This window comes from Apis laboriosa, unplaced genomic scaffold (assembly GCF_014066325.1).
Source record: "Apis laboriosa isolate Shangri-la unplaced genomic scaffold, ASM1406632v1 scaffold23_cov150, whole genome shotgun sequence".
Classification (NCBI taxonomy): domain Eukaryota; kingdom Metazoa; phylum Arthropoda; class Insecta; order Hymenoptera; family Apidae; genus Apis; species Apis laboriosa.
Window position 1 is genome coordinate 469,172 of NW_025222452.1, and position 23,684 is coordinate 492,855.

Consider the following 23,684-nt stretch of genomic DNA (forward strand, 5'->3'; position numbering starts at 1 on the left):
CTTGGCCGATTCTTCTTGGATTGAAACGAAGCGAGAACTTTTTTTCTTTGGCCAACGTCTGCCGTTGGAAATCACGTGTCGGAGATAATAAGAACGGCAACTGTGTTTCCACGATTCCAATATTCCCAATTTTTTGGAAAAATTTTCACGAAAATAGCTTGGCCGATTCTTCTTGGATTGAAACGAAGCGAGAACTTCTTTTCATTTTGGTCAATGTCTGCCGTTGGAAATCAAGTGTCGAAGATAATAAGAACGGCAACTGACTGTGTTTCCATATTCCAATATTCCCAATTTTTTGGAAAAATTTTCACGAAAATAGAGAAAATGCGTTTCCTCGGCCGGTTCTTCTTGGATTGGAACGAAGCGAGAACTTTTTTTCTTTGGCCAACGTCTGCCATTAGAAATCCAAAACAAGAAGAACGGCAACTGCGCAATTGTTGCCACGATTCCAATTTCTTGGAAAAATATTTCACGAAAATAGGTCGGCGAAATGCGTTTCCTCGTAGATCGCGTTTTGCCCGTCACAGGGAAATTAATCCCTTTTGAGAGAGCGGCCCTCCGTCAATATCCGGATGGAGGACACGGCTTCCGCCCGATTTAATCTCCACCGATGAACCCGCGTGATTCCCGGACCGTAACTCGGTTAGGAAGTTGGATTAATAGAAACTTTTCCCTCGCGAAATATGACCTAGAGAGAGAGAGAGAGAGAGAAAGAGAGAGAGAGCAAGAGAGAGAGAGAGAGAGAGAAGTTAGTTAGCGATCGCGTATATCAAGGTGATTCTCTGGAGGATATCGCTGAAAGTAGAATATTATTTCTCTTCTTCGTTGTCATTCGCGCCAAGGAATTAATTCATCGAGCGACTTTTAAATTGTGGGACAATAGTAGGAAATGCAACGAGTGAAAGTAAACTAATAAATAAAAATAATTGACGTGTTTTAAAATTGTGCGCGTGATAAAATTGAAACATGATTAAATTTACGGAGAGAAAGAATCGATTTTTATCATAAATACGCGCTTGTGTTCAAACAAAAAATTCAAAAAAAATCATTCGTTCATCAAAAATTCACTCGACTGACTATTTGCATCTGATCGGCCTTAAAATAATTTGGCCGCATAACGGTTGCATTCGACTTTCCATGGATATACGCGCGGAGAGATCGCGTTCGTTTCATCGAATGATGCTGAGTCACGTTGAGAAACGTTTTCGTGCTCGGCGCGCGAGGAGGGGGAGAGGAGGATTGGAAAAGTCGTGGATCGCGCCGTGATCGTTGACCGGAAAAATTACGAGCCCGTTTCATCGTCCTCCCCCCTCGCGAGTAGGGAGAGCGCTGAAAAGGGAGAAAGAAGAAGGAAGGACGTTTTATGCGTCGATCGTCGATCGAATCGGTTAATTTCGTTTCCTCGCATCAACCTCGATTCACCACGGAGGCAAAAAACAAACGCGGGACAAACCGAGAGAGAGAGAGAGAGAGAGAGAGAGAGCGGAGAGATTGGCGCAAGAAAATTACCGGTCTGTAAATTCTATTGGCGAGAGAGAAGATTTCGAAGGTAAATAAAATAATAATAATAATAATAATAATAATGAAAGTCGAGGCGAAAATTTCAACAGGTGTTGGAGAGTGGATTTTCAATCAAATCTTATATGCTCGACGTTATTACAGAGTTTGTATCGTTATTTTCTTAATTTTAGAGATATAAGAAGAAAATGAATATATATATATATACACGCGTTTTTATCCTTTTATTGGCGACAAAACTTTGCTCGTTTACCTCGGCCAGCGAGAGAGGAAGAAGAAGAAAGCGAAAATTCTTTTATAAAAGCTGAGAAATTGCTTTGAACTTTCCCGAGACTTTTGAGAGACTTGTCTCTATCCTCGTAAGCGAATCCACTGCATTTTAACCCTTCTTTAATTAACGAAAGCATATACCGTTCTCCTCCAGTATATAAAGAGACGAGTTCTTCTCCTCCTCCTCCTCCTCCTCCTTCTTCTTCTTCTTCGTTCTGAGATATTATTCTTTCTCCCCGAGAAACGTTTGAACGAACCGTTTCCTCCACGCTCGTCGCCAAGTGTGCTTTCCTAATTTTTCTCGAACCAAAGAGCCAGCTAATTAGAACGTTACCACGTTTTCTAATTAAAATGTACACGCTGCGACGAGCTCGTCGGCGAGATGATAGAAACAACTGCCACCGCCCCCGTTGGCGAGGATTCAAGGTTCCTCGAGAATATATCAGAGCCCCCGTTGGCCCGAGTTCAATATCAGGCGCGCGAATCGAATTAGACCAAGGAATCGAAATAACATTCCGTTTAAAAACGTCTGTTAGACACATTGCGACATCTTTAATACCAAATTCGAATAACCGATTAAATTTACTTTACCTCGAATGTCCCTCGAAACTCGTTTACCATTAGCCACCCTACTAGTAGCCCTTCTATAATAACATTATAACAACAATTGACAACGAATTAACATCTCGAGACGAGACGAGAAAAAGAAGAAAGCGTATCTCTTCTTCGAGACGCTGTTCCTCTCCTCCGGCGACACGCATCGCGATCCCATTGCAGCTACGTTAATACGTACGCAAAAAATCCCTTTTTACCCCTTACGACGAAGGCCGGCGAGGTGGACGGACCACGTGTTGAGAACCTTGCCAGTCGTCATGGCAACCCCCGTCCGATCTCACAGACGACGAGCGCACCGCGTTCCTCGCACCCGAATCAGGAACGTAACTTCCGCGTCGTTGGCCCTTTGTTATTCCCGGATCGACCGCCGCTCCGCCAATTCGTACCGCGAGTGGAAAGGGCTTCTCTTGTCGTCGTCCTTTTTTTTTTTTTTTTTTACATATCTTTGTTCTATTTATTCATTGTTTCGGTCTCTTCTCCGAGTGTAAGTGTAGCTTCCAGTTTGACGACACGTTCTTGGCGGTTGGGTGAATGAAACATGTTTGACGAGGGAACGTCGTCGTTGGAAAGTTACAATGTTTCGAGGAATGGTGGATTCGACGTGATCGTTAATGATACGGCTGCCTCTCTCTCTCTCTCTCTCTCTCTCTCTTGGAAAAAAGAAATCGGTCGAAATTTCTAATCGTTGAAATTACCACGGTACAATATCCATTGTTACTTTTACGATTGTCTCTTCACGATTTTTCGTTTCTTTCGTCTGAAAGAATGCGCTCTCGACGGTGTCTTTCGTGAATTATCACGTCAAAATTTAAAAAAAAAAAAGAAGAGTAAGTAGAAAGATTGGGAGGGGGGGAGGAAAAGGGGTAAAAAAAAGTTTGAACGGTTTCCATCGCAGGTTTTCGGCGCATGTTTCCCGTCTAATTAAATCGATACGTACACCTGTGTGCCGGTTACGAGGCGCAGCGCTCGAGCGAAACCTCTTCCAGCGGTCAATTAATCCGCGACGTGAAATTAATCAATTACGTCCGGCGGATATCGTCGCGGTGGAAAATCGATACGTCGCGACGTAACAAATCGTTCGTCGTCGAAGGGAAAAAAAGAAAGAAAGAAAGAAAGAAAGGAACGTCGACCGTAATTTATTTATGACCGAGTTTTGATCGCCAAATCACGAACAGATGGCCTACGACTTCGGACAGAACGATGGATGAGTTTTCTTTTTTTTTTACTCGGAAAATTAATCAAATAAATTTTGATTAATTCGTTCGTGCATGTTGCCGCTCGTAAATGCCGCGTCATCGTCCGTTCGACCAGTTAAACGTCTCCCTATCTCTTTCTCTCTCTCTCTCTCTCTCTTTCTCTGGCGGTCGAATCGATCGAGAAGGAGACGAAAATTGCTTCGATCGGTGGTGTACGGTCCTGGAGATTGGCGCGGAGGCAGAGCCGGGCAAACAAGGTCCGAGACAGGCCGTCCAACTGTCAAACGCAGAGGACAATAGAGTACGGGACGCGCTACGGGATGGGGTGGTGTGGTAGTCGGCGACTTTGCATACGTCAACGCCCCTTCATCCGATATTCAACCCGGCACAAACTGCGACGCAAACTTTGCTCGAAATAATACGCGCTTCGAACGCGGTCCTCGTCCCATCCGAATCTAACTAAACGGTGACGCGCGAGTGACCGCGCCAATTATCCCCCCTCGAAATTTCGAAAAATCTTATCGAACTTCATCGAACGAATCCGATCAACAGGGCGAGGATCGATCGACGTAGGATCCTTGCGTTTTACGTATACAGCGGTTGGTGGAAATATAAATTTTCCAAGCAATAGCTTTGATGATTTCCCTTCGTAATAAGCGCGAAAGGATTCTTGCATTTTACGTGTATAACGATTAATGGAGATGTAAATTTTCCAAGCAATGGCTTTAAAGGCTTGGGTGATTATTTTCCTTCGTAAGAATATCCGCAAGTTACGCGTACAACAATTGGTGGAAACGTAAATTTTCCAAGCAATGGCTTTTAAAGGCTTGGGTGATTTTCCTTCGTAATAAGCAATATCCGCGCGTGCGCGCGAAAGGATCTTTGCACTTTACGTGTATAACGATTAATGAAAATTTTCCAAGCAATGGAAATTGGATGATTTTCCTTCGTAATAAGCAATATCCGCATATGCGCGTAAAAAGATCCTTGCATTTTGTATAACGATTAATGAAAACGTAAATTTTCCAAGCAATGGAAATTGGACGATTTTCCTTCGTAATAAGCAATATCCGCATATGTGCGTAAAAAGATCCTTGCATTTTACGTGTATAACGATTAATGAAAACGTAAATTTTCCAAGCAATGGAAATTGGGTGATTTTCCTTCGTAATAAGCAATGTATAATATCCGCATATGCGCGTGAAAGAATTCTTGCATTTTATATGTATAACGATTAATGGAAACGTAAATTTTCCAAGCAATGGCTTTAAAGGCTTGGATAATTTTCGTTTGTAATAAGCAATATCCGCATGTGCACTCAAAAGGATCCTTGCATTTGTAAATTTTCCAAGCAATGGCTTTGAAGGCTTGGATAATTTTCCTTCGTAACAATATTTTATATAACAATTGGTGAAAACGTAAATATTCGAAGCAATGGTTTTGGAGACGTGGATGATTTTCCTTCGTAATAAGCAATATTTTTATTTCTTAACAATATCCGCATATGCGAAAGGATCCTTGCATTTTACGTATATAACGATTGGTGGAAATGTAAATTTTCCAAGCAATGACTTCGAAGGCTTGGATGATTTTCCTTCGTAACAATACGTGTATAACAATTAGAAACGTAAATATTCGAAGCAATGGTTTTGGAGACGTGGATGATTTTCCTTCGTAATAAGTAATATTTTTATTTCGTAACAATATCCGCATATGCGAAAGGATCTTTGCATTTCATGTGTATAACGATTGGTGGAAATATAAATTTTCCAAGCAATGGCTTTGGAGATGTGGATGATTTTCCTTCGTAATAAGCAATATTTTTATTTCGTAACAATCCGCATATGCGAAAAAATCCTTGCATTTTACGTATATAATGATTCGTGGAAATATAAATTTTCCAATTAACTTTGGAGGCTCGGATGATTTTCCTTCGTAATAAGCAATATTCGCATATATGCTCGAAAGGATCCTTACATTTCACGTGTATAACGATTCGTGGAAATGTAAATTTTCCAAACAATGGCTTTGAAGGCTTGGATGATTTTCCTTCGTAACAATATTTTATATAACAATTGGTGGAAACGTAAATATTCGAAGCAATAGGTTTTGGAGACGTAGATGATTTTCCTTCGTAATAAGCAATATTTTTATTTCTTAACAATATCCGTATATATGTTCGAAAGGATCCTTGCATTTTACGTATATAACGATTAATGGAAATATAAATTTTTCAAGCAATGACTTTGGAGGCTCGGATGATTTTCCTTCGTAATAATGATTTTCCTTTATAATAAGCAATATTTTTATTTCGTAACAATATCCGCATATACGTTCAAAAGGATCTTTGCATTTCACGTGTATAACGATTGGTGAAAATATAAATATTCGAAGCAATGATTTTGAAGGCTCGGATGGTTTTCCTTCGTAATAAGTAATATTCGCATATACGCTCGAAAGGATCCTTGCATTTCACGTGTATAACGATTCGTGGAAACGTAAATTTTCGAAGCAATGGCTTTGGTGATTTTCCTTCGTAACGAGCAATATCCGCATGTGCGCGCGAAGTGCGCTAATGACAGGCACCGGGCTCCCGGGAAACGCCGCGTGAACTACACTTGGACGCACAAAAACTCGTGTCGTTAATCTAGCTCTAGGCGTTTCCGCGTAACGCGCCACTCACTCTCAAGATTCTGACGCGTACCACGAGTTCTGACGAGTACGCGTGCTACGTGGCGCAATTAGCTCCGATACGCCACCCAGATATATATATATATATATATATATATATAGCCGCTGTCCTCGTTGCGAACGAAGTCGTGCACACCCGAGCGAGTTTCTTTGTCTCGAGGTGGCCGATCTCGCCAGGTGATAAAGCGATTGATAAAAGAAGGGAGAGAGGAAAGAAGAAAAAATTGGCAGAGGAAAGAGAGCAGGAGGAGTAAGAGAATCGTGGATCGCAAGATAGGAGCCATTAGGACAGACCTATTCGGATTTTAATGAGAGCATTAATTAAGAGAGAGACGAGTGCCTTGGCGATCACTTTACGCGAGTTCGGATTATCGGGTATAATTAACGAAGATCGTTAAGTCTCTCGTTGGTCTAGCTTGTTAACGTCGTTGATGCTACAGTTGGCGCCAAGTGGAAGCGGAATCTCGAGATCGATCGGTCCAGTTTTCCCTGAGATAAATCCGCTGGGCAGGCGAGGAAATTGTCCGCTTTACAAAGCGTGCGTTGTGAACCCGCCGAGTTTCTCCAAGCGATTAAGCGTGGATAGATAGATCCCATCCATTCGTATTTCCTATTCTCGAGATTCGCCGAAACGAAAATTAATCGTAATCGGGGGAGGAACGGTAATGGCGTTTCGTCCCGGCGGATTCTTCTAGCGGATGGCCGGCTAATTAACGAAACGAGACTAAAGCGGAACGGTCTGTTTTCTCTGTGTTCGCAGGAGCGATGTCTTCCTGGAACCGTATCTGCAGCAGCACGGAACCGTTCAGGTCGTCAGCTCGCCGAGCACGCCTCCGCCGAACCCGCTGCAGCATCATCAGCTCACCCAGCTGCACCATGTACAGGTGAGCGAGGATCTATCTTTTGGGAAGGAAAGGGGGAATGGCACGCGTAAAAACGCCCGTTTCCTGGATCGATGATCGGGGAATCGCAACTCGGAGTTGAATACTTTCCGCGGCTCGCAATTAAGGGAGATACGGTCGCAATTAGCCGCGAGGGTGTTCGCCACGCGTCGCACGTCCTCGTTTAATCCGTTTAACCCGGAACGCCGTTGTGCGTCAGTCTGCATTTCAAATTAAATTACACTCGAAACTACACGCCGCGCGGGGGAGACCCCCTTGCCGAGTTCTCTCGTCCGCCCCCGTCGAAGGAAGAAGGGTGCGCGAAAAATCGAGGTTGATCCACGTTACGTGCGCGTGTATCGTTCTTTTTTCCTCGTTTTTTATTAATTTCGTTCACTCGAGAGTTGCGATCGGGAGAACGCATCGATTCGAGTAGATTTACGATTTACTTTGGTAAGAGACGGAGAGACGAGACGATCGATTCACAAAGCACTCGATTTATTTATTTTATATGTGTTTATTTTTTTTTTAAACGTAAAGAGTTGTTAGAAAGATACATAGTCTGGGAATGTATAGAGAAACTGTTGTACTCTCTACGCGTGATGAAACGCGTAGAGATCGTGAATCAATGGTAACGAAGGCAATTCTGAAGTAATATGGCGAACCCTTTCCCGCAAACGAAGCCAACTGGAGCAAGACCTTTGCACTTGAACGGAAACGCCTCTCGTTCTCCGACAATCGTACCACGACGCAGAAATATCCCGTTCAATTACTCTCGTTTCAACGAAATTGCGAAACCTGTAATATTCTCGTTAAAATTATTACAATTAAAATTATCTCCCTTCCTCGGATATATTCCTACGTATTATCGTTCCAAACGATCGATCGGTCAAAAATTCGAACCAACACCTTCGTTTCGTATTATCATTACGCGAGTAATAAATTACGTGGAGAGGGGTGCAAAAGGAATTCGCAAATCGTATAATTTTCCTGATCCCGACCGTTTTGTTACCCCGTGTTAATTCCACTTGATCGGTTAATCTCGATCCCCGCCCCCTCCTTCGTTGCGCGACTAAAACCGTAAAAGCGGAGGAGGAGCGCGGGGGCGGAGAAACGAGTGGACAAAGTCCGCGATTCGCGGAGCAAAGGTAGGCGCGAAGGCCCTTAAGCCTCAATTTCGAGGGCGTGTAAATCCTCGGGGTGATGGTCGTGCGCAATATACGCCTAATGCGGTATTATACCGTCGCGTACGGGTTATCTCAATTTGCAGCCAATGCCCCCCTCCTCCCTCGTCCTTTATTCGCCTTTATTCCTTCGAAATCTCCAAATCATCTTTTTCTCTCTTTTGCACTTCCTTCCCCTCGGCTTCGCTCCTCCGGTCCTCCAGCACAGTTGTAGTTTTTAAGCGGCGATTTCTCCGTTGTCGCGGCAAAAATGTGTGCGCAGTACTCGAGAAAGATCGTCAGCGGCCGACTCGCTGCAACTCGAGTGCTTTGACGACGTTTATTGGGGGAAAAAAATTTTCTTGAAACGGGATATTTGAAACTTTTAAAAGTCACATTTAATTATACTTTCGAATAACATTACAGATTATAATAATATAATTGTGTGATAATAATAACTGTTAATAATGGTATTCGCTTCTCCTGTCACTTTTTGAACGTACGATACAACTGGTTCTTTCGTTTTGTATTTTCATTTGTGTAAAGTGAAGGAAAGCGTTTTCCAGTAAGACGAAGTGGATCGGTTTGTCCTGATTTATTATGTTATTGTTATTTCTTTGATTATTTTCTCAGATATAATAATTTAAACGCGAACAGTACAATACACGGCATCTTATGCAGAGGAGCGGCCATAGTACTTTAGTGGCATTTTATGTGGAGCGACTATAGTCGCCCGTAGTATATCAGTGGCATTTTATGCAGAGCGATTTTAGTCTCCCGTCAGTGACATCTTATGCAGAGCGATTATAGTATATCAATGATATAATATAATATGTCAATGATATTTTATATAGATTATAATAGATTCTAGTCGCCCGTAATATGTCATCTTATGCAGAGTATATATACTATAGTCGCCCATAGTATATCAGTGATATTTGATACAAGTAATTTTAGTCGCCCATAGTATATTATCTTATATATTATCTTATGCAGAGCGACTATATTTGCCCATAGTATATCAGCGGCATTTTACGGAGAGCGACTATAGTCGCCTATAATGTATCAATGACATTTTATGCAGACCGACTATAGTTGTCCATAACTTATCAATGACATTTTATATAAAGTAATTTTAGTCGCCCGTAGTACGTCATCTTATGCAGAACGACTATAGTCGTCTACAATATATCAGTGACATTTTTGTCGCCCGTCAATGGCATCTTACGTAGAGCGATACACTATGGCCGATTATAGTCCATAAAATGCCACTGATATACTATGAGCGACTATAGTCGCTCTGCATAAGATGCCATTAATATACTCTGATCTGATTAGTCGTCCATATGTCAATGACATTTTATAGAGAGCGACTGTAGTCGCCCATAGCTTATCAATGGCATTTTATATAGAATAATTTTAGTCGCCCGTAGTACGTCATCTTATGCAGAGTGACTATAGTATATCAGTAGTATTTTATAGAGAGCGATATAATATATAATCGGCCATAGCGTATCAATGGCATTTTCGTCGCCCATCAGTGACATTTTACGTAGAGCAACTATAGTCTATCATACTATATCAGTGGCATTTTACGGAGAGCGACTATAGTCGCCTATAATATATCAGTGACATCTTATATAAAGCAACTATAGTCGATCAGAGTATATTAATGACATCTTATGCAGAGCGACTATAGTCGCTCATAGTATATCAGTGGCATTTTATGGACTATAATCGGCCATAGTGTATCAGTCGCTCGTCTAACATCTTACATAGAGCGACTATAGTTGCCCATAATATATCAGTGGTATTTTATGGAGAGCGATTATAATCGGTCATAGCATATCAATGGCATTTTCGTCGTCCATCAGTGACGTCTTACGTAGAGCGACTATAGTCTCTCATACTATATCAATGGCATTTTACGGAGAGCGATTATAGTCGTATATCAGTGATATCTTATATAAAGCAACTATAGTCGGTCAGAGTATATTAATGGCATTTTATGAAGAGCAACTATAGTGTAACAGTGATATCTTATGTAGAGCGATTATAGTCGGTATATATTAATGGCATTTGATGGAAAGCGACTATAGTCGCCTATAGCGTATCAGTGGCATTTTAGTCGCTTTTAGTAGAACAATAGTGGCATCTTATGTAGAGCGACTATAGTCGCTCATAGTATATCAGTGACATTTTACGGAGAGCGACTATAGTCGTATATCAGTGACATCTTATATAAAGCAACTATAGTCGATCAGAGTATAATGCATATTAATGGCATTTTATGGAGAGCGACTATAGTATATCAGTGACATCTTATGTAGAGCGATTATAGTCGGTATATATTAATGGCATTTTATGGAAAGCGACTATAGTCGCCCATAGCGTATCGGTGACATTTTAGTCGCTTTTAGTAGAACAATAGTGGTATCTTACGCAGAGCGACTATAGTCGCTTATAGTATAGCTTATAGTATATAGTATATAGTATAGCTTATAGTATATCAGGCATTTTATGGACTTTACGTAGAGCGACTATAGTCGCTCATAATATATTAGTGGCATTTTATGGACTATAATCGGCCATAGTGTATCAGTCGCCCGTCTGACATTTTACGTAGAGCGACTATAGTCGTTCATAGTATATCAGTGGCATTTTACGGAGAGCGATTATAATCGACCATAAAAACGAAAGCGTTAATCGTCCCCTTTGTCGTCGCGATGATTATCGCGCTATAAACGGAGAGTCGTATTTCTCTCCTCCCCCTCCCAAGAATCGTGTTTCCAGGAAAATGGAATCGTATAAGTGGCGATCGCAAGAGATCACCATACGTATACGTTTTGAGAGGAAAGAGGAGAGGAAGGAAAATCAAGGGATTAATGGAATTAATGTTTTCAGAGCGAGGAGTCGCTTTCCTCGGAAGGGTCGGCCACCTCGGGTGGATCTTCGAGCTCGACGGAAGATTCTGGCAGCGAGGTCGCGTGCGACATCACTCTGATCGAGAGGCTTATACGCTCCCATCCGATCTGGTTCCTTCCTGGCATCCAAAGAGCAGGCGCTTTCCACTTGTTGCAAGGCAAAGAGGAAGGGGTGAGTGCACTTGAGCGAATCGATTAGGCGTAAGAAAATTGCAACCCGATCGAAGCCCTTCTTCTTCTTCCCCCTTTCCCTTTCCCTCTCGTCTCGATCAACCGACAAGTTTCCCGCCAAAGCACGGTCGGATCAAAAGCGTATCGCCGTGGAAAAAATTCTCGAGCGCTCCTCCATCCATCCCTCCTCCTCCATTTTTCCACGAGGCAGAAAGAGACAGAGAGAAAGAGAGAGAATTTCGCTTAAAAGCTGCTGCTTCTTCCGAACGAAAAATATCGACGAGTTTTTCTCCGATTATCGTTTTTTTACTTTGCCATCTTTCCTTCCAATCCGAACGGATCCCCGTGTCTAGACTCTGGATTATTTATCCCGTGTTACAATGGGCGAGATTATCGGAAAATTTATAACTCGTCGTCGTGGCGATGGACTTTCGCCGGTGAACAACCGAGGAAAGAAGCCTGCGAAGTGATACGGTTCTGGAAGAAGGGAAAGCTCGATCGAGAACAAAGAGAGACGAAATATCGCGCAACCGATTGTCCGCTTGATCGCGCAGGGGAAAAACTACCCCTCGGAGGCTTGCGGAGGCTTTGATCACTCGCTGATTCCGCGAATATTTTCGCCTCCCGTATTGTTAGCCGAAATGAATGAACAGCGGCCTGGGCTCCTTTTATTCGCCAACACAATTCATCGAGTATTTTCCCCGTTCAACGCGGGGGATCATCCGTTGATCATCCGCGATTCAATAAAAGTGGGATTTTTTTCCTCTCCAACCAGAAGATCTATCTGTCTCCTTTCCACCCAAGGATTTTAAATTTATCTATCTTCTTTTTCCTTCTTTAAGCGAACTTAATCGCTCGCCTCTGCTTTCTTCGAACGAAACCGCCAACTCGTTACGGCCTGAGAAAGAGGGAGGTACGTAGATTTTTGCGGGATCAGCCTTGGCCCGAGCGTCTGCGAACGCATCGACCGTTTGGCAGTCGCCGTTGCACCCGCCGTGGCTTAATACGCGGTAAATGCAAACGGCAGACATGCCGTTGCCCCGACGAAATACGACCGGCCTAAGCTTTTGGCGGCGTTCCAACCCGCGCTCTGCCAGAAAATACGCATAACAAGTGGCATTGTTAGCGCGCCTCGCTACAACGGGGTTGCGCCCGCTTCTCTCGCGCGACGCGCTCTCTCCCCCCACCATTTCCGCGCTAAACGCGGGAGGAAGAGGGCGAAAGCATTTGTCACGATTCGCGCGACAAAGTGGCTGATCTTTGCTCCTCGCGGAACAGCCGTAGGCCATCTGAGGCTCCGATGAATAGAAGCTCGTGTTTCTCGCCGCTTCTTCAACCGATCATCGAATTGTGAAATTCTTTCTGTGAATTCGAAATAATTTCCTATCGAGTTTCTATCGACGATCGAGAAATGTGTGCAAATAATGTATAGAAATTTATAAAAGTCGTAAAATGAACCGATTATCGAAGTGTGGAATTTTGTCCATCACGAATTAAATAATTTCCTCATCTTTTTCGATGATCGAGAAACGTTCTACAAAACGTGTGTACAAATAATATGCTATATGTAGAAATTTTTAAAAGTAAAATGAATCCATTACCGAATTTTTGTCGCGAATTCGAAATAATTTTCTCATCTCTGTCGACGATTAAGAAATTGATGATGATTTGACGCGTATACAAATAATATATATGTAGAAATTTAAAAAAGTCTTAAAATGAATCGATTACTAAAATGACGATTACTATTGTAGAATTCTTGTCGCGAATTCGAAACAATTTTTTCGTCGACAATCGTTCTATGTGTGTACAAATAATGTACTATATGTAGAAATTTATAAAAGTCGCAAATTGAATCGATTATCGAATTGTGAAATTCTTGTCTCGAAACAATTTTCGAAACAATATATAGAAATTTGTATCGAATTCTGTCCATCACGAATTCAAAACAATTTTCTTCTTCTATCGACGACCGAGAAGCTATATATGTACAAATAATATATATGTATATAGAAATTTGTATAAAAGTTTTAAAATGAATCGATTATTAAATTGTAGAATTCTTGTCGCGAAACAATTTCTCGTCTCTGTCGACGATCGAGACGTTCTACGTGTGTACAAATAATATATTATATGTAGAAATTTAAAAGTCGCAAATTGAATCGATTATCGAATTGTGAAATTTCGCTGCGAATTCGAAACAATTTTCTCGTCTCTGTCGATCAAGATGTTCTACATAAATATATACAAATAATATACATGTAGAAATTTATAAAAGTCTTAAAATGAATCGATTACTAAATTGTAGAATTCTTGTCGCGAATTCGAAATAATTTTCTCGTCTCTGTCGACGATTAAGATGTTCTACGTATGTACAAATAATATATAGAAATTTATAAGAGTTTTTAAAATGAATCGATTATGAAACGTTTCTCGTCTCTGTCGATAATCGAGAAACGTTTAACGTGTATATAAATAATATATATGTAGAAATTTGTAAAAATCGTAAAATGAATTGATTATCGAATTATGGAATTCTTGTCTCGAAACAATTTTCGAAACGGTATATAGAAATTTATAAAAGTCGTAAAATGAACCGATTATCGAATTGTGAAATTCTCGTTGCGAATTCGAAACAATTTTCTCGTCTCTGTCGACGATTAAGAAACGTTTGACGCGTATACAAATAATATATATGTAGAAATTTAAAAAAGTCTTAAAAAATGAATCGATTACTAAATTGTAGAATTCTTGTCGCGAATTCGAAACAATTTTCTCGTCTCTGTCGACGATCGAGAAGCGTTTAACGTGTATACAAATAATATATATGCAAAAAAATTTGTAAAAGTCACGGATTGAGTCAAAGTTACGAGATATAGAGATTCTATGATATTAAAATTTATATCTATAATTGTTGTTATCTTACGATTAAATCTCGAACGACGCGCGATTACGGATCGATCGTTAGATTCTCATACTGTACATGAAAATGCATAAGAAATAATTTTAATCGGGAATTTCGACTTTGTTCCTGCGATAAAATAAAAAATTTCACTGGACGCGCACTCGGGCCGCGAGATAACGTTAGATAACGTTAGAACAATGTCGTTTATATTCATAAACGTCGACACAGTTTTCCATCCGAGTCTTCAGCCAGCTGGACTCCCGTTCTTCCGGTCGTGTCAGATAACAACCGATCAAACTTCTCCATCTACGCAACTCCGTACTCGCTTTCCACTTCCCGCCGCGGGCCATTGTTTCCACACGGCGTTGTTATCGTCTCCGTTGGCCGGCCGGGAACAATCGAGTCGAGTGGAGCGTTATCTGTCAAGCGAAATTCGGGGGGAAAAAGTAAAAATGTTGCCGATCTCGGAAATAGAAAATGGCCGAAATTTCATTATCAACTCTAGGAAAATTTCTAACGAGAAACGAGAAATATTTATCTTCGAACGAATGGAAGTTGCGATTCTCGGAGAACGCGCAAATAGAAAGTCGAAAGTGTTATAACGTGGAGTAATAAAATTCGAATTACACGGCGGAAACCGTGTCGAGAAGGAGGGGGAAAAGCACTCTAGGAACGGGATCGAGACTAGACCTTTGCGAGGTCGAGATCCTCTTTAGAATTATATCAAGATGGAATTGAGGTTTCCTCGTGATAAAGCCCCGTACGAAAGCAGGGTCAAGCCTTTCGTCTCGTGACTTTATGCTCGGAAACGAGATCAAGAATGGATAAAGGCTCGCGAAAAAAAATTAAGGATCGGATGGGGTCAAGATGGAGGGGGAGTGCCTAATGACCGGAACGGCGATAAGGATCGCGAATGTGGAAAACGGCGAATCGAGATCGGGTCAAGTGGTCTGTTTCAACGTGAGAATTCATCCTCGTCTCCTCTCCGAAACCTCGTCCCTCATCGTCGCTTCGATCGATTAAACTCCTCTCTCTCCGATCTTTCATCGTTAATTCGATCGTTTCGACTCAGCCGGGTCGGAAACGACGGATGACGAAACGACGATGAGTCAAAATGAAGCCTGGAATGGACGTTTCGCTCGTTTCGTAACAAGAAAAATGTCGTCCCGTATCCAGATACATTTTACAGGCAACCTTCGCGAGGGAGCGGTATTTTTTTCCATTCCCTTTCTCGCTGAATAACGAGAAAACTGGGAGGGGTGGGGCGCGGAGCGATGTAATCAGCGGAGGAGGGAGGGGGGGCAGTGGAAACGGCAGCGAACGAGCCGTGCTATCGTCGAGGTATTGTTTTCCCGCTGGCTCATTGTTTTCCAGCTTTGTTAATCGTCCCCCGACTGGCCCCGCGGCCGTCAACCAATTGCACAGGACCGAAAAACAATGCGGCTCGCAATTACTTCTCCATAGACGCGAGACGCCACCACCACTACCACCACCACCACCACCCCCGCCATGTTGAAGCGGGAATGGTGATTGCGCGAGCCGGTGCATCCCCGGGATTGAAGAGGACTCAGGGAGGAGGAGGAGGGGAGCTGAAATTATCGCGACTACTGTCGATACTGTGGATGGATGGAAATGTGGAGTGGATGTGCGTTCGAAGCGATTTTTCTTTTCTTTTAACTTTTCTTTTTGTTCCTTTTTAATACCGACTATTTCAAGAAAACTTTTGACCTGGGAGACGATCATCCCATTTTTCTCGAAACGAGGACAAAGAAGAAAAGTATCAAAAGGTTAAAATAAACTGTGCCTCTGTAAGGTGAGTTTTTGTCCCGGTAAAAGAGAAGAGAAAAAAAGAGCAAGGGGAAAAAAAGGGGCAGAGCCGCGGTAAAGAAAGAAAGTCGGTCTCTTCCTGCCTTTCTTTTCTTCTAGACCTTTGTCTCGTATTACTTTGCCGAATGTCACAACAACTCGACGTTCTATCGACGCGGACGTGGACTTCCGGCTGGAAATGCCGGGGAATTATGCAATGTGTTTTATGGGTCGCGGTTTTACGCGGTGTCTCGATTCATTTTTATCTCTCTCTCTCTCTCTCTCTCTCTTTCTCTCTTATAAGCGAGAGCAGTTGTGATTCTTTTCTCGAAACTTGGTTGGTCGGTTGAAATTTATGGAGCGGAATAAGGAAACCGGTGGATAATAATAATAAACGTCTCTTTCCTTTTTCTTTTCTTTCTTTTTTGTTTGGTCTGCGTTTCCATGGAATCGACTCGAGCACGATCGAGAAAGTAAAGAGCATAATTTGTAACGTGTATTAGAGCTGCGAGTGTTATAAATATTATTTGTGTGCGGATACGTATGTATCCTTATAGCACAACGAAATAAAATTTATATATTTCATAACAGAATTATATGAGAAAAAGATGACACGCGGAATTTTCGAAATGAAATTTTATAAATTGCAAAAATTTTCAACTTGATGCACTGTAGTATTTCGCTATAACGAAAAATATTTCAAATAATAGTTAAATGATTTTAAATATTTTGATTATTATTATTATTGATTTTTTTTATAAGTGAACACATAAACGATCTATAGAAATTAATTTTCTTTAAATAGAATTATATTATTTTTTAATTATTATTATCGATACGATTCGTCATTTTATATAAAAACGTATAACTTGTAAACATATTATGCTTTATGGAACATTTGTAAGTTTTCTCTGCGATATTTCTCAAACAAATAATTCAAATATTAATCGAAATCCTGTTATTTATTTTAATCTTACCAATTGACAACGAAGATTGGCAAGGATCAAAAAATATATAAGATCAGTGCCATCTCGTGTTTGGACATTGGAAACTTCGATTTGTTATTAGTAATACAGGATATGCAAAGAGGTATTCGTGACGTCACTGATCTAATATTTTCTATCGCTTCGTTAAATTGAAAATTAATTAATTATTAGTTTTCTACTAATAATTTCTGCATTTTTAACCTTGCATTTTGAAGCAAAAACTTTATGCAAGTTTCTCGTGTCGATTTTAATCTGAAATTCTTTTCGTTTAATTATTTATTAACGATTAAACCCATCACAATGGACGGCCGCCATTGATACGCAATACATTTTTCATTAATTTCTCATTACTGTCAAATTTATTTTTAAATACGAATATATGTATTTAAAACGTTATTTCCTTCTGTGCATTTACATATAACTTTTATTCATAATTATACTTTTGTTTAAATGAATAAATTAATTTTTTGTTATTCGATTACAAAATGGAGATTTTGTAATCGAATGCAACCGAAACATTCCCTATAACAATCATTAATGAATAAATAATTAACAAGAATTTCATTAGAATCGATACGAAAAACTTAAGTAAAATTCTAGCTTCAAAATGCGATCTTAAAAGTGCATAAATTGTTAAGAAAAAATTAGTAATTGATTGATTTTTATTTTAACATCTTCGAGCGATAGAAGATTNTCATATTAGAATCGATACGAAAAACTTAGGTAAAGTTCTAGCTTCAAAATGCGATCTTAAAAGTGCATAAATTGTTAAGAAAAAATTAGTAATTGATTGATTTTTATTTTAACATCTTCGAGCGATAGAAGATTAAATATTTTCTCCGTCCTTCTCGCACAATGTTCTCTATCTGTGACGTCACGAATACCTCCTTGCATATCCTGTATTGCTAGTAGCAAGTCGAAGCTTCCAGTGTCCAAACGCGAGATGGCGTTGACCTCAGAAATTTTTCATTCGTCTAACTTACCGGCAATACGTACTGTATGTTTTTGTATCTCGTATATCCTTATGTCAACCGTATGTGTAATACTCGTATAATAAATATACACGGATACCAGTTCACGAAAGTTCAATTTTATTTACTACACGTGCATACATATATTTAAACATTTGTGAAATAGGAAAATCTAGTAAAATGAAATTTCAACTATGAAATAGTTATTTTAAATAAGTTTTATTATAAGTTTTCTTTTATTCTAAATTGATAGTAATTTCTAGAAACGATATGTGTTAATCGTGACAATTCGAAAAGTTATCGGAATTTCAACAAGTTTTAACGATTCACTTTTTCGTATTCGTGTTTGAACACGTTTTCTTTCAAAGAAGAAAGAAATTTTGTTTCGACAGAGTCCAAAGTTTTCGATGATAAAATATCTCTTGTAAAATGTAAAAAGGTTACTTGGGAAAAACTAGGTTACCAAGATTTGAATTTTTTCCAGTTTCTTCCCACACGAATCCAATTTTCAAGATCGTTATAAAAAAGTTTTCCGTTATCACTGATCAAGAAAATTATTATACCGATATCGAAATACTAGTTTTGCACCGATAAAAAAATCTCTTCGAAGCGTTTTCTCGATTCGCCAATCGTGTAAATCCTTTTTAGTTGCTTTAAGTTGGCACGTTAATAATTCTCTGTTTTTATTTATAGAACTTCGTGGTCCGGCAGTCGAGTCAGAGCGACACGATGGCCCTGTCCGTGCGACTGCCACCGGGAAAGGGACCGTACATCGAGCACTACCTGATCCAAGCCAACAAGGGGAAGCTGAGCTTGGAGACTAGCGAGAACAGGTTCGACAACATCCCCTCGTTGATCGCCCACTATTCTCAGTGCTGGTGAGTGGCCTCTCTTTACGTTCACTTCTTCCACTCCACCGGATACCGTCTTGTCTTCTGCTATCTCCGTTATCGCCACTTCCTTCCCATTTATTTAATCCACTAATCCCTTCTCACAGGATCCGAAACAGAGATCATATCGGTCGATGATTAATTGGCAAATATTCGTTCGTGGTCTAATCTGTAGCGTGGCATTTGTTATCGAATTATTATTTCTTTGGCGTGCAAAAATCAACGCTCGTCGACCGAATCCGAGCGAGGTGAAAGTCGTACTTACTTGGATCGTGTTCACGGATAATTTAAGCGGAATTAATGGGTTCGGTGAAAAGTTTTTTTTTTTTTTTCTTCAAAACCGTGTTAATCCTCGCTTTTCGTGATAATCGACGTACCGTTTTTCCTTTTAATAAGTCCGATTAATGATTCATGAGCGTTCCATCCATTTACCTTTCTATCGATCCGACCCGATAACGCGGTAATTGTTTCATTCTATCCCATTTTTCCTTGCTTCTACATTCTTTTCTTTTGTAATTAAAGCAACTGGAACTTTTACAAACGATCGACACGTTCGATAACTGTCATTAGAACGTCGTTGATGGTTCGATTCGAATTTGAATCACGGAATAATTGCTGAATTAATTGACCGTTTAAAGAATACGAGAAGAGTGAAATCTTTTTCTCTCGCATCGCACGGTTAACAAATCGATCATCGTCTCGATTAAGAATCGATCCTTCTCGACCATTGATTCGTCTCTTTCTCTGATCGAAACAGTGACGAATTGCCGGTCCAATTGACACTGCCAAGGGCGATGCGCGAGGCCAAGAATAGGCAACAGCTCTCCTCGTTGGCGCTTCTGGGTCAGGAATTCTGGAGATACCCGATGGCGAATCCAAAGCCACCGGAGAGCAGCAGCAGCAACACGTCTAGCTTGAGTAGCTTTCGAGGCGGTAAGTTCGTACATGATACAATAATTTTGATAAGGGAGCAATTTGAAAATTCTCGATCGATTTTCGCACGAGACGAGAGTATTTTTATCTATTCTTCGTTTCAGGTAACAACAATTTGAACAATAACAATAATAACATTCACACTCCGACGACGGAGAGTATCGTGCTAAATTTAGCGCCCATTTCATCGCACGAAACACGTGAGTGATAGACGGATTACATTATTTCGCCGATGAAATTAAGATTGATTTATTATTATCGTTTATTGTTTATTCTCTGGCGCAGGAGGCTCGTCACCTACAGCAGCTTTGACGACCACGACGACGACGACGTTTGCGTCCTCGTTGCCTCGGCAACCTCGGCCAACACCACCGAACACCCTTAACCTGACAACCTTCAACGAGCCCCTGGATCTGAAGAAAGAGAAACTCTCGCCAGGCGAGAAATTATCCCAGAAACTGATCTCCCCCAACCTGGTTCAAAGCGTGAGATGTCCCTCCCCTGTGGTACACAACGTGGAAAGTAACGTGCTTAGCCCGGTCCAGGATACGAAAGTCAGCTTCGAGGCGAAAAGCATTGCGGAGACGTCGAAATCGACGGTTGTCGAACTGTCCAGGAGCAAATTCTCCTCCGTTACCACCTCCATATCGAATTTTCACCAAAACGTATCGACCTTCAACAATTTCTCCTGCACCACGTCGCCCGTGCTGCCTGAAATCAGGAACATTATAGCGGAGAATCATTCGTTGGGGCAGAACGCGAAGACGCCTCCACCGCCGCCCCCGAGATGGGCGAAACCCGGAATCGGACAAAATCAAAATAACTTCAGCGTCACTGCTACGGTTACGTTCAATCTGAATCACACGAACGACGTCACCAGTTCGCAGGTGATTAAATACTGTAAAATTTCTTTTAAAAAATTCAAATTTTCATTTCTTGTATGTACACGCTGAATTTCTGAATCTTCCCTTTTTCACAGAACACTCCATCGGATCCCAACACGTCTCTACTTAGCCCGCAGAGCGCCACATCGAACAAATCCCTAATATCAAACTTCTCCGTGAAGTCACCCCTGTCGCCGACGACTCCCGTGCTCTCCCCAATGTCGAAGCTAGTCCCAAACACAGGCGCGAAGACGCCTAACGTTCTCTCGCCGACCACGCCATCCAGCACGAGCAAGTCGAAGCGGAGGCGGGACCGGGAAGCGCGAAAGAACTCGCAACACTATCAGGAATCCGACATCCTCGAGTCCTATTATCGAAGCTCCCCTGGAGACAAGATATCGGATTACGAGGACATCTGGAACACCACCGACCAGTCGAACCATTCCACTTGGTCGCCGAACGACAAGTTGGCGAGGAACGATGGACCCGCGAATCCTCAAGATCGATTGAGAAATTCGAACGACCGGCTGATGGTCCCGGACAGGGTTGTAAACTCAGCCGAGAGAAATTTCAACGAGCTACGACCGGCTACGAATGAACAGTTGATAGTGAGGAACGATAGGATGATCGTGAGGAACGACAAGTCGATCGGGAACGAGAAGTTGAGTTACAAGGAGATGACCAGCCCCGAGTTTAGCAGCTTTAAACCTGTCCAGGAGGCGAAGTTCGTGGAGCAGAGCAACGGATCGCCGGAGGAAACGGGAATGGGAAGGAGACCTGACCTGTTGTCTCGTGTTTGTGAGTACATTTAATCAATGGATGTCTAGCGTTCCATTACACATTTTGCACATCTAATTGCGCTTCCTCTTCAAGCAGGCAGCGCGAATTCCTTGAACAGTCCCAGTACGGTAACGCCACCCAGGAATAAACTAGGTTTAATGCTGGCCAAGTCGGAGAGCAACAGCCCGTTGACACCGGAATCGAAGCAAGGTAGCCCGTTTTATGCGGAACCAGCGGACGCCATCGCGCAAAACGCAGCGATAATACCGAGAAGGCGACCTAGGAACAATCCAGCTACGAATAAGTATAGACACAGCGAGCCAGGGTGGCTGCAGACGCCCGCGGGTGCAAATTCTAATCAACTGCATCCGATCGACTGGGAGGAACCGGAGGAAACGGAAGACAAGACGCCTTTGATCTCTTCTTCCGTCGATAACCTGGCCAAACGGCTCGGTACTAAAGAGACGAAAAAGATTCCACGTGCCAAGCCTGTGCAACCACCAAAGATCAGGACCAAGGTGTTCAACGATACTTCCTGGGCTGTGGATTCCAGCTGGGAATTTATCGGTCAGCTACTCTCTTATTTCCTTCTTCTTTTATTCTTTTTTTTTTTTTTTTTGTGTTTCTTGAGAATCACTTTTATTCGATTCATTATCTCACAAGTAAGGGAAATAACTTGGTAACTTGTTCCTGTCCTGATTCTTCAAATTAAGAAAACTTATGGTATATACTTTTCAAATTATCATTTGTCGATATACCGTTTCAACAATAGATTGAAACGCAAACAAGATGAAATCGAGATATATTCTTTGTTAAAAGAAGATAAATCATCAAAAAAATTTCACGATACGTATAATTTAATCATCTTTGGTGAAAGTGTAATAAATACTTATTGTTATTAAACGAGTTTGATAACGTTTGTACAGGCAACGAAGGGGACGATTGCGAACCTGACTATGACTGTGATGCGGATTACGAGGGTGATAACGTGGCCAGAAAGTTTCCGGACGAGGAGTGTGATAGGGACGTTGTTGGGAACACTTTAACCGTTCAGAGTATCATCCTCCAACGGTGAGTCTCCAATTGGATCCAGTTATATTGACCGATAAATATACATTGACAATATTCCCAATGAGCCACCATTGCTAATAATTACGTTGAATTGACAACGTAAAGTGAAATTAAATTTAGGTATAAATAAAAAAAAACTTTTTCTCTTAAATAGACTTTTATCGTGTATCCATATCTTTCATCCGAATAACATTTGTTTACATTGTTTTATTATATTTTAAATTTTGTTCTTTGATGATTTTTTTGTGTATCGAACAATAGGTACCCAGAGTTGTTGAAACCGCCGGACACGTCGGAGTCGCTTTACAGCGACAGGAACTCCTCGTACGACAACGTGGAGAAGAGGAACGTGGAGAGGGAAGAGGCTGGAGACAGCAGAAAGGACCAAATCTATGACTCCTCCGAATGGGAGACGCCATTGGAGACAGACGAAAGTGACGTGGAGAGGATGAAGAGGAACAAGAGCTTCAAAGAGCGTTTGGATCCCCTTCTCTGTGAGTTTGCATTTATATTTTATATATCCCTTTACGAAAAAAAAATGTGGAAAAGCGAAACGAGATGTAGAATTGTTATTCACTGCGCTCTTCTTTCATCGTTCTACGAGATTAACCCTTCCGTATCGAGCAATTCTAAATTTAGATACAATTATTTAATACAATTGAAAATATTTGAAATTCCTCGCGAACAAATAAAACACACTGGAGCACGCACGTAGAACATGTATTTGTGAAATTATTTATCGACAACTATCAGCATGACTCAAAGGAGCATCGAAGTGCATTGCTACGCGTGGCAAGTGTATCGGAAATCGCATCGAGAAGGTCACGACGCGAATGGCACAATAGCGACCGATCGATAAATGTGTCATAGGAAAAAATGTGGACGAAAAATGTTTGTAATATTGCGTCGTAACGAGCCGAAAAAAATATAACAAGAGATTTGATATATTTGTATATCATATACATATATATATGTATATATAATTCGCGGAATAAATACGATTCCTATACGATTTCGTCGACCGTTTCA

The 23,684-nt window shown here is 41.2% G+C and overlaps 1 protein-coding gene across 13 annotated transcripts in view; it reads left to right on the forward strand.

Moving 5' to 3' along the window:
* The window catches only part of LOC122713385 (protein sprint), a 144,257-nt gene that overhangs the window by 113,256 nt on the left and 7,317 nt on the right, over nucleotides 1-23,684 (forward strand). For 7 of the 13 annotated variants that reach the window (XM_043933763.1, XM_043933764.1, XM_043933770.1 and 4 more), the window contains 10 exons: nucleotides 7,051-7,174; nucleotides 11,239-11,430; nucleotides 18,791-18,975; nucleotides 19,745-19,920; nucleotides 20,025-20,120; nucleotides 20,206-20,807; nucleotides 20,900-21,602; nucleotides 21,678-22,151; nucleotides 22,511-22,655; nucleotides 22,917-23,149. In XM_043933763.1, the coding sequence (XP_043789698.1) occupies nucleotides 7,051-7,174; nucleotides 11,239-11,430; nucleotides 18,791-18,975; nucleotides 19,745-19,920; nucleotides 20,025-20,120; nucleotides 20,206-20,807; nucleotides 20,900-21,602; nucleotides 21,678-22,151; nucleotides 22,511-22,655; nucleotides 22,917-23,149 (2,930 nt within the window). Of the gene's footprint in view, nucleotides 1-1,298; nucleotides 1,550-7,050; nucleotides 7,175-11,238; nucleotides 11,431-18,423; nucleotides 18,537-18,790; nucleotides 18,976-19,744; nucleotides 19,921-20,024; nucleotides 20,121-20,205; nucleotides 20,808-20,899; nucleotides 21,603-21,677; nucleotides 22,152-22,510; nucleotides 22,656-22,916; nucleotides 23,150-23,684 lie in introns of those variants that run through there. The other 6 variants (XM_043933773.1, XM_043933765.1, XM_043933772.1 and 3 more) reach the window with 6 other exon arrangements.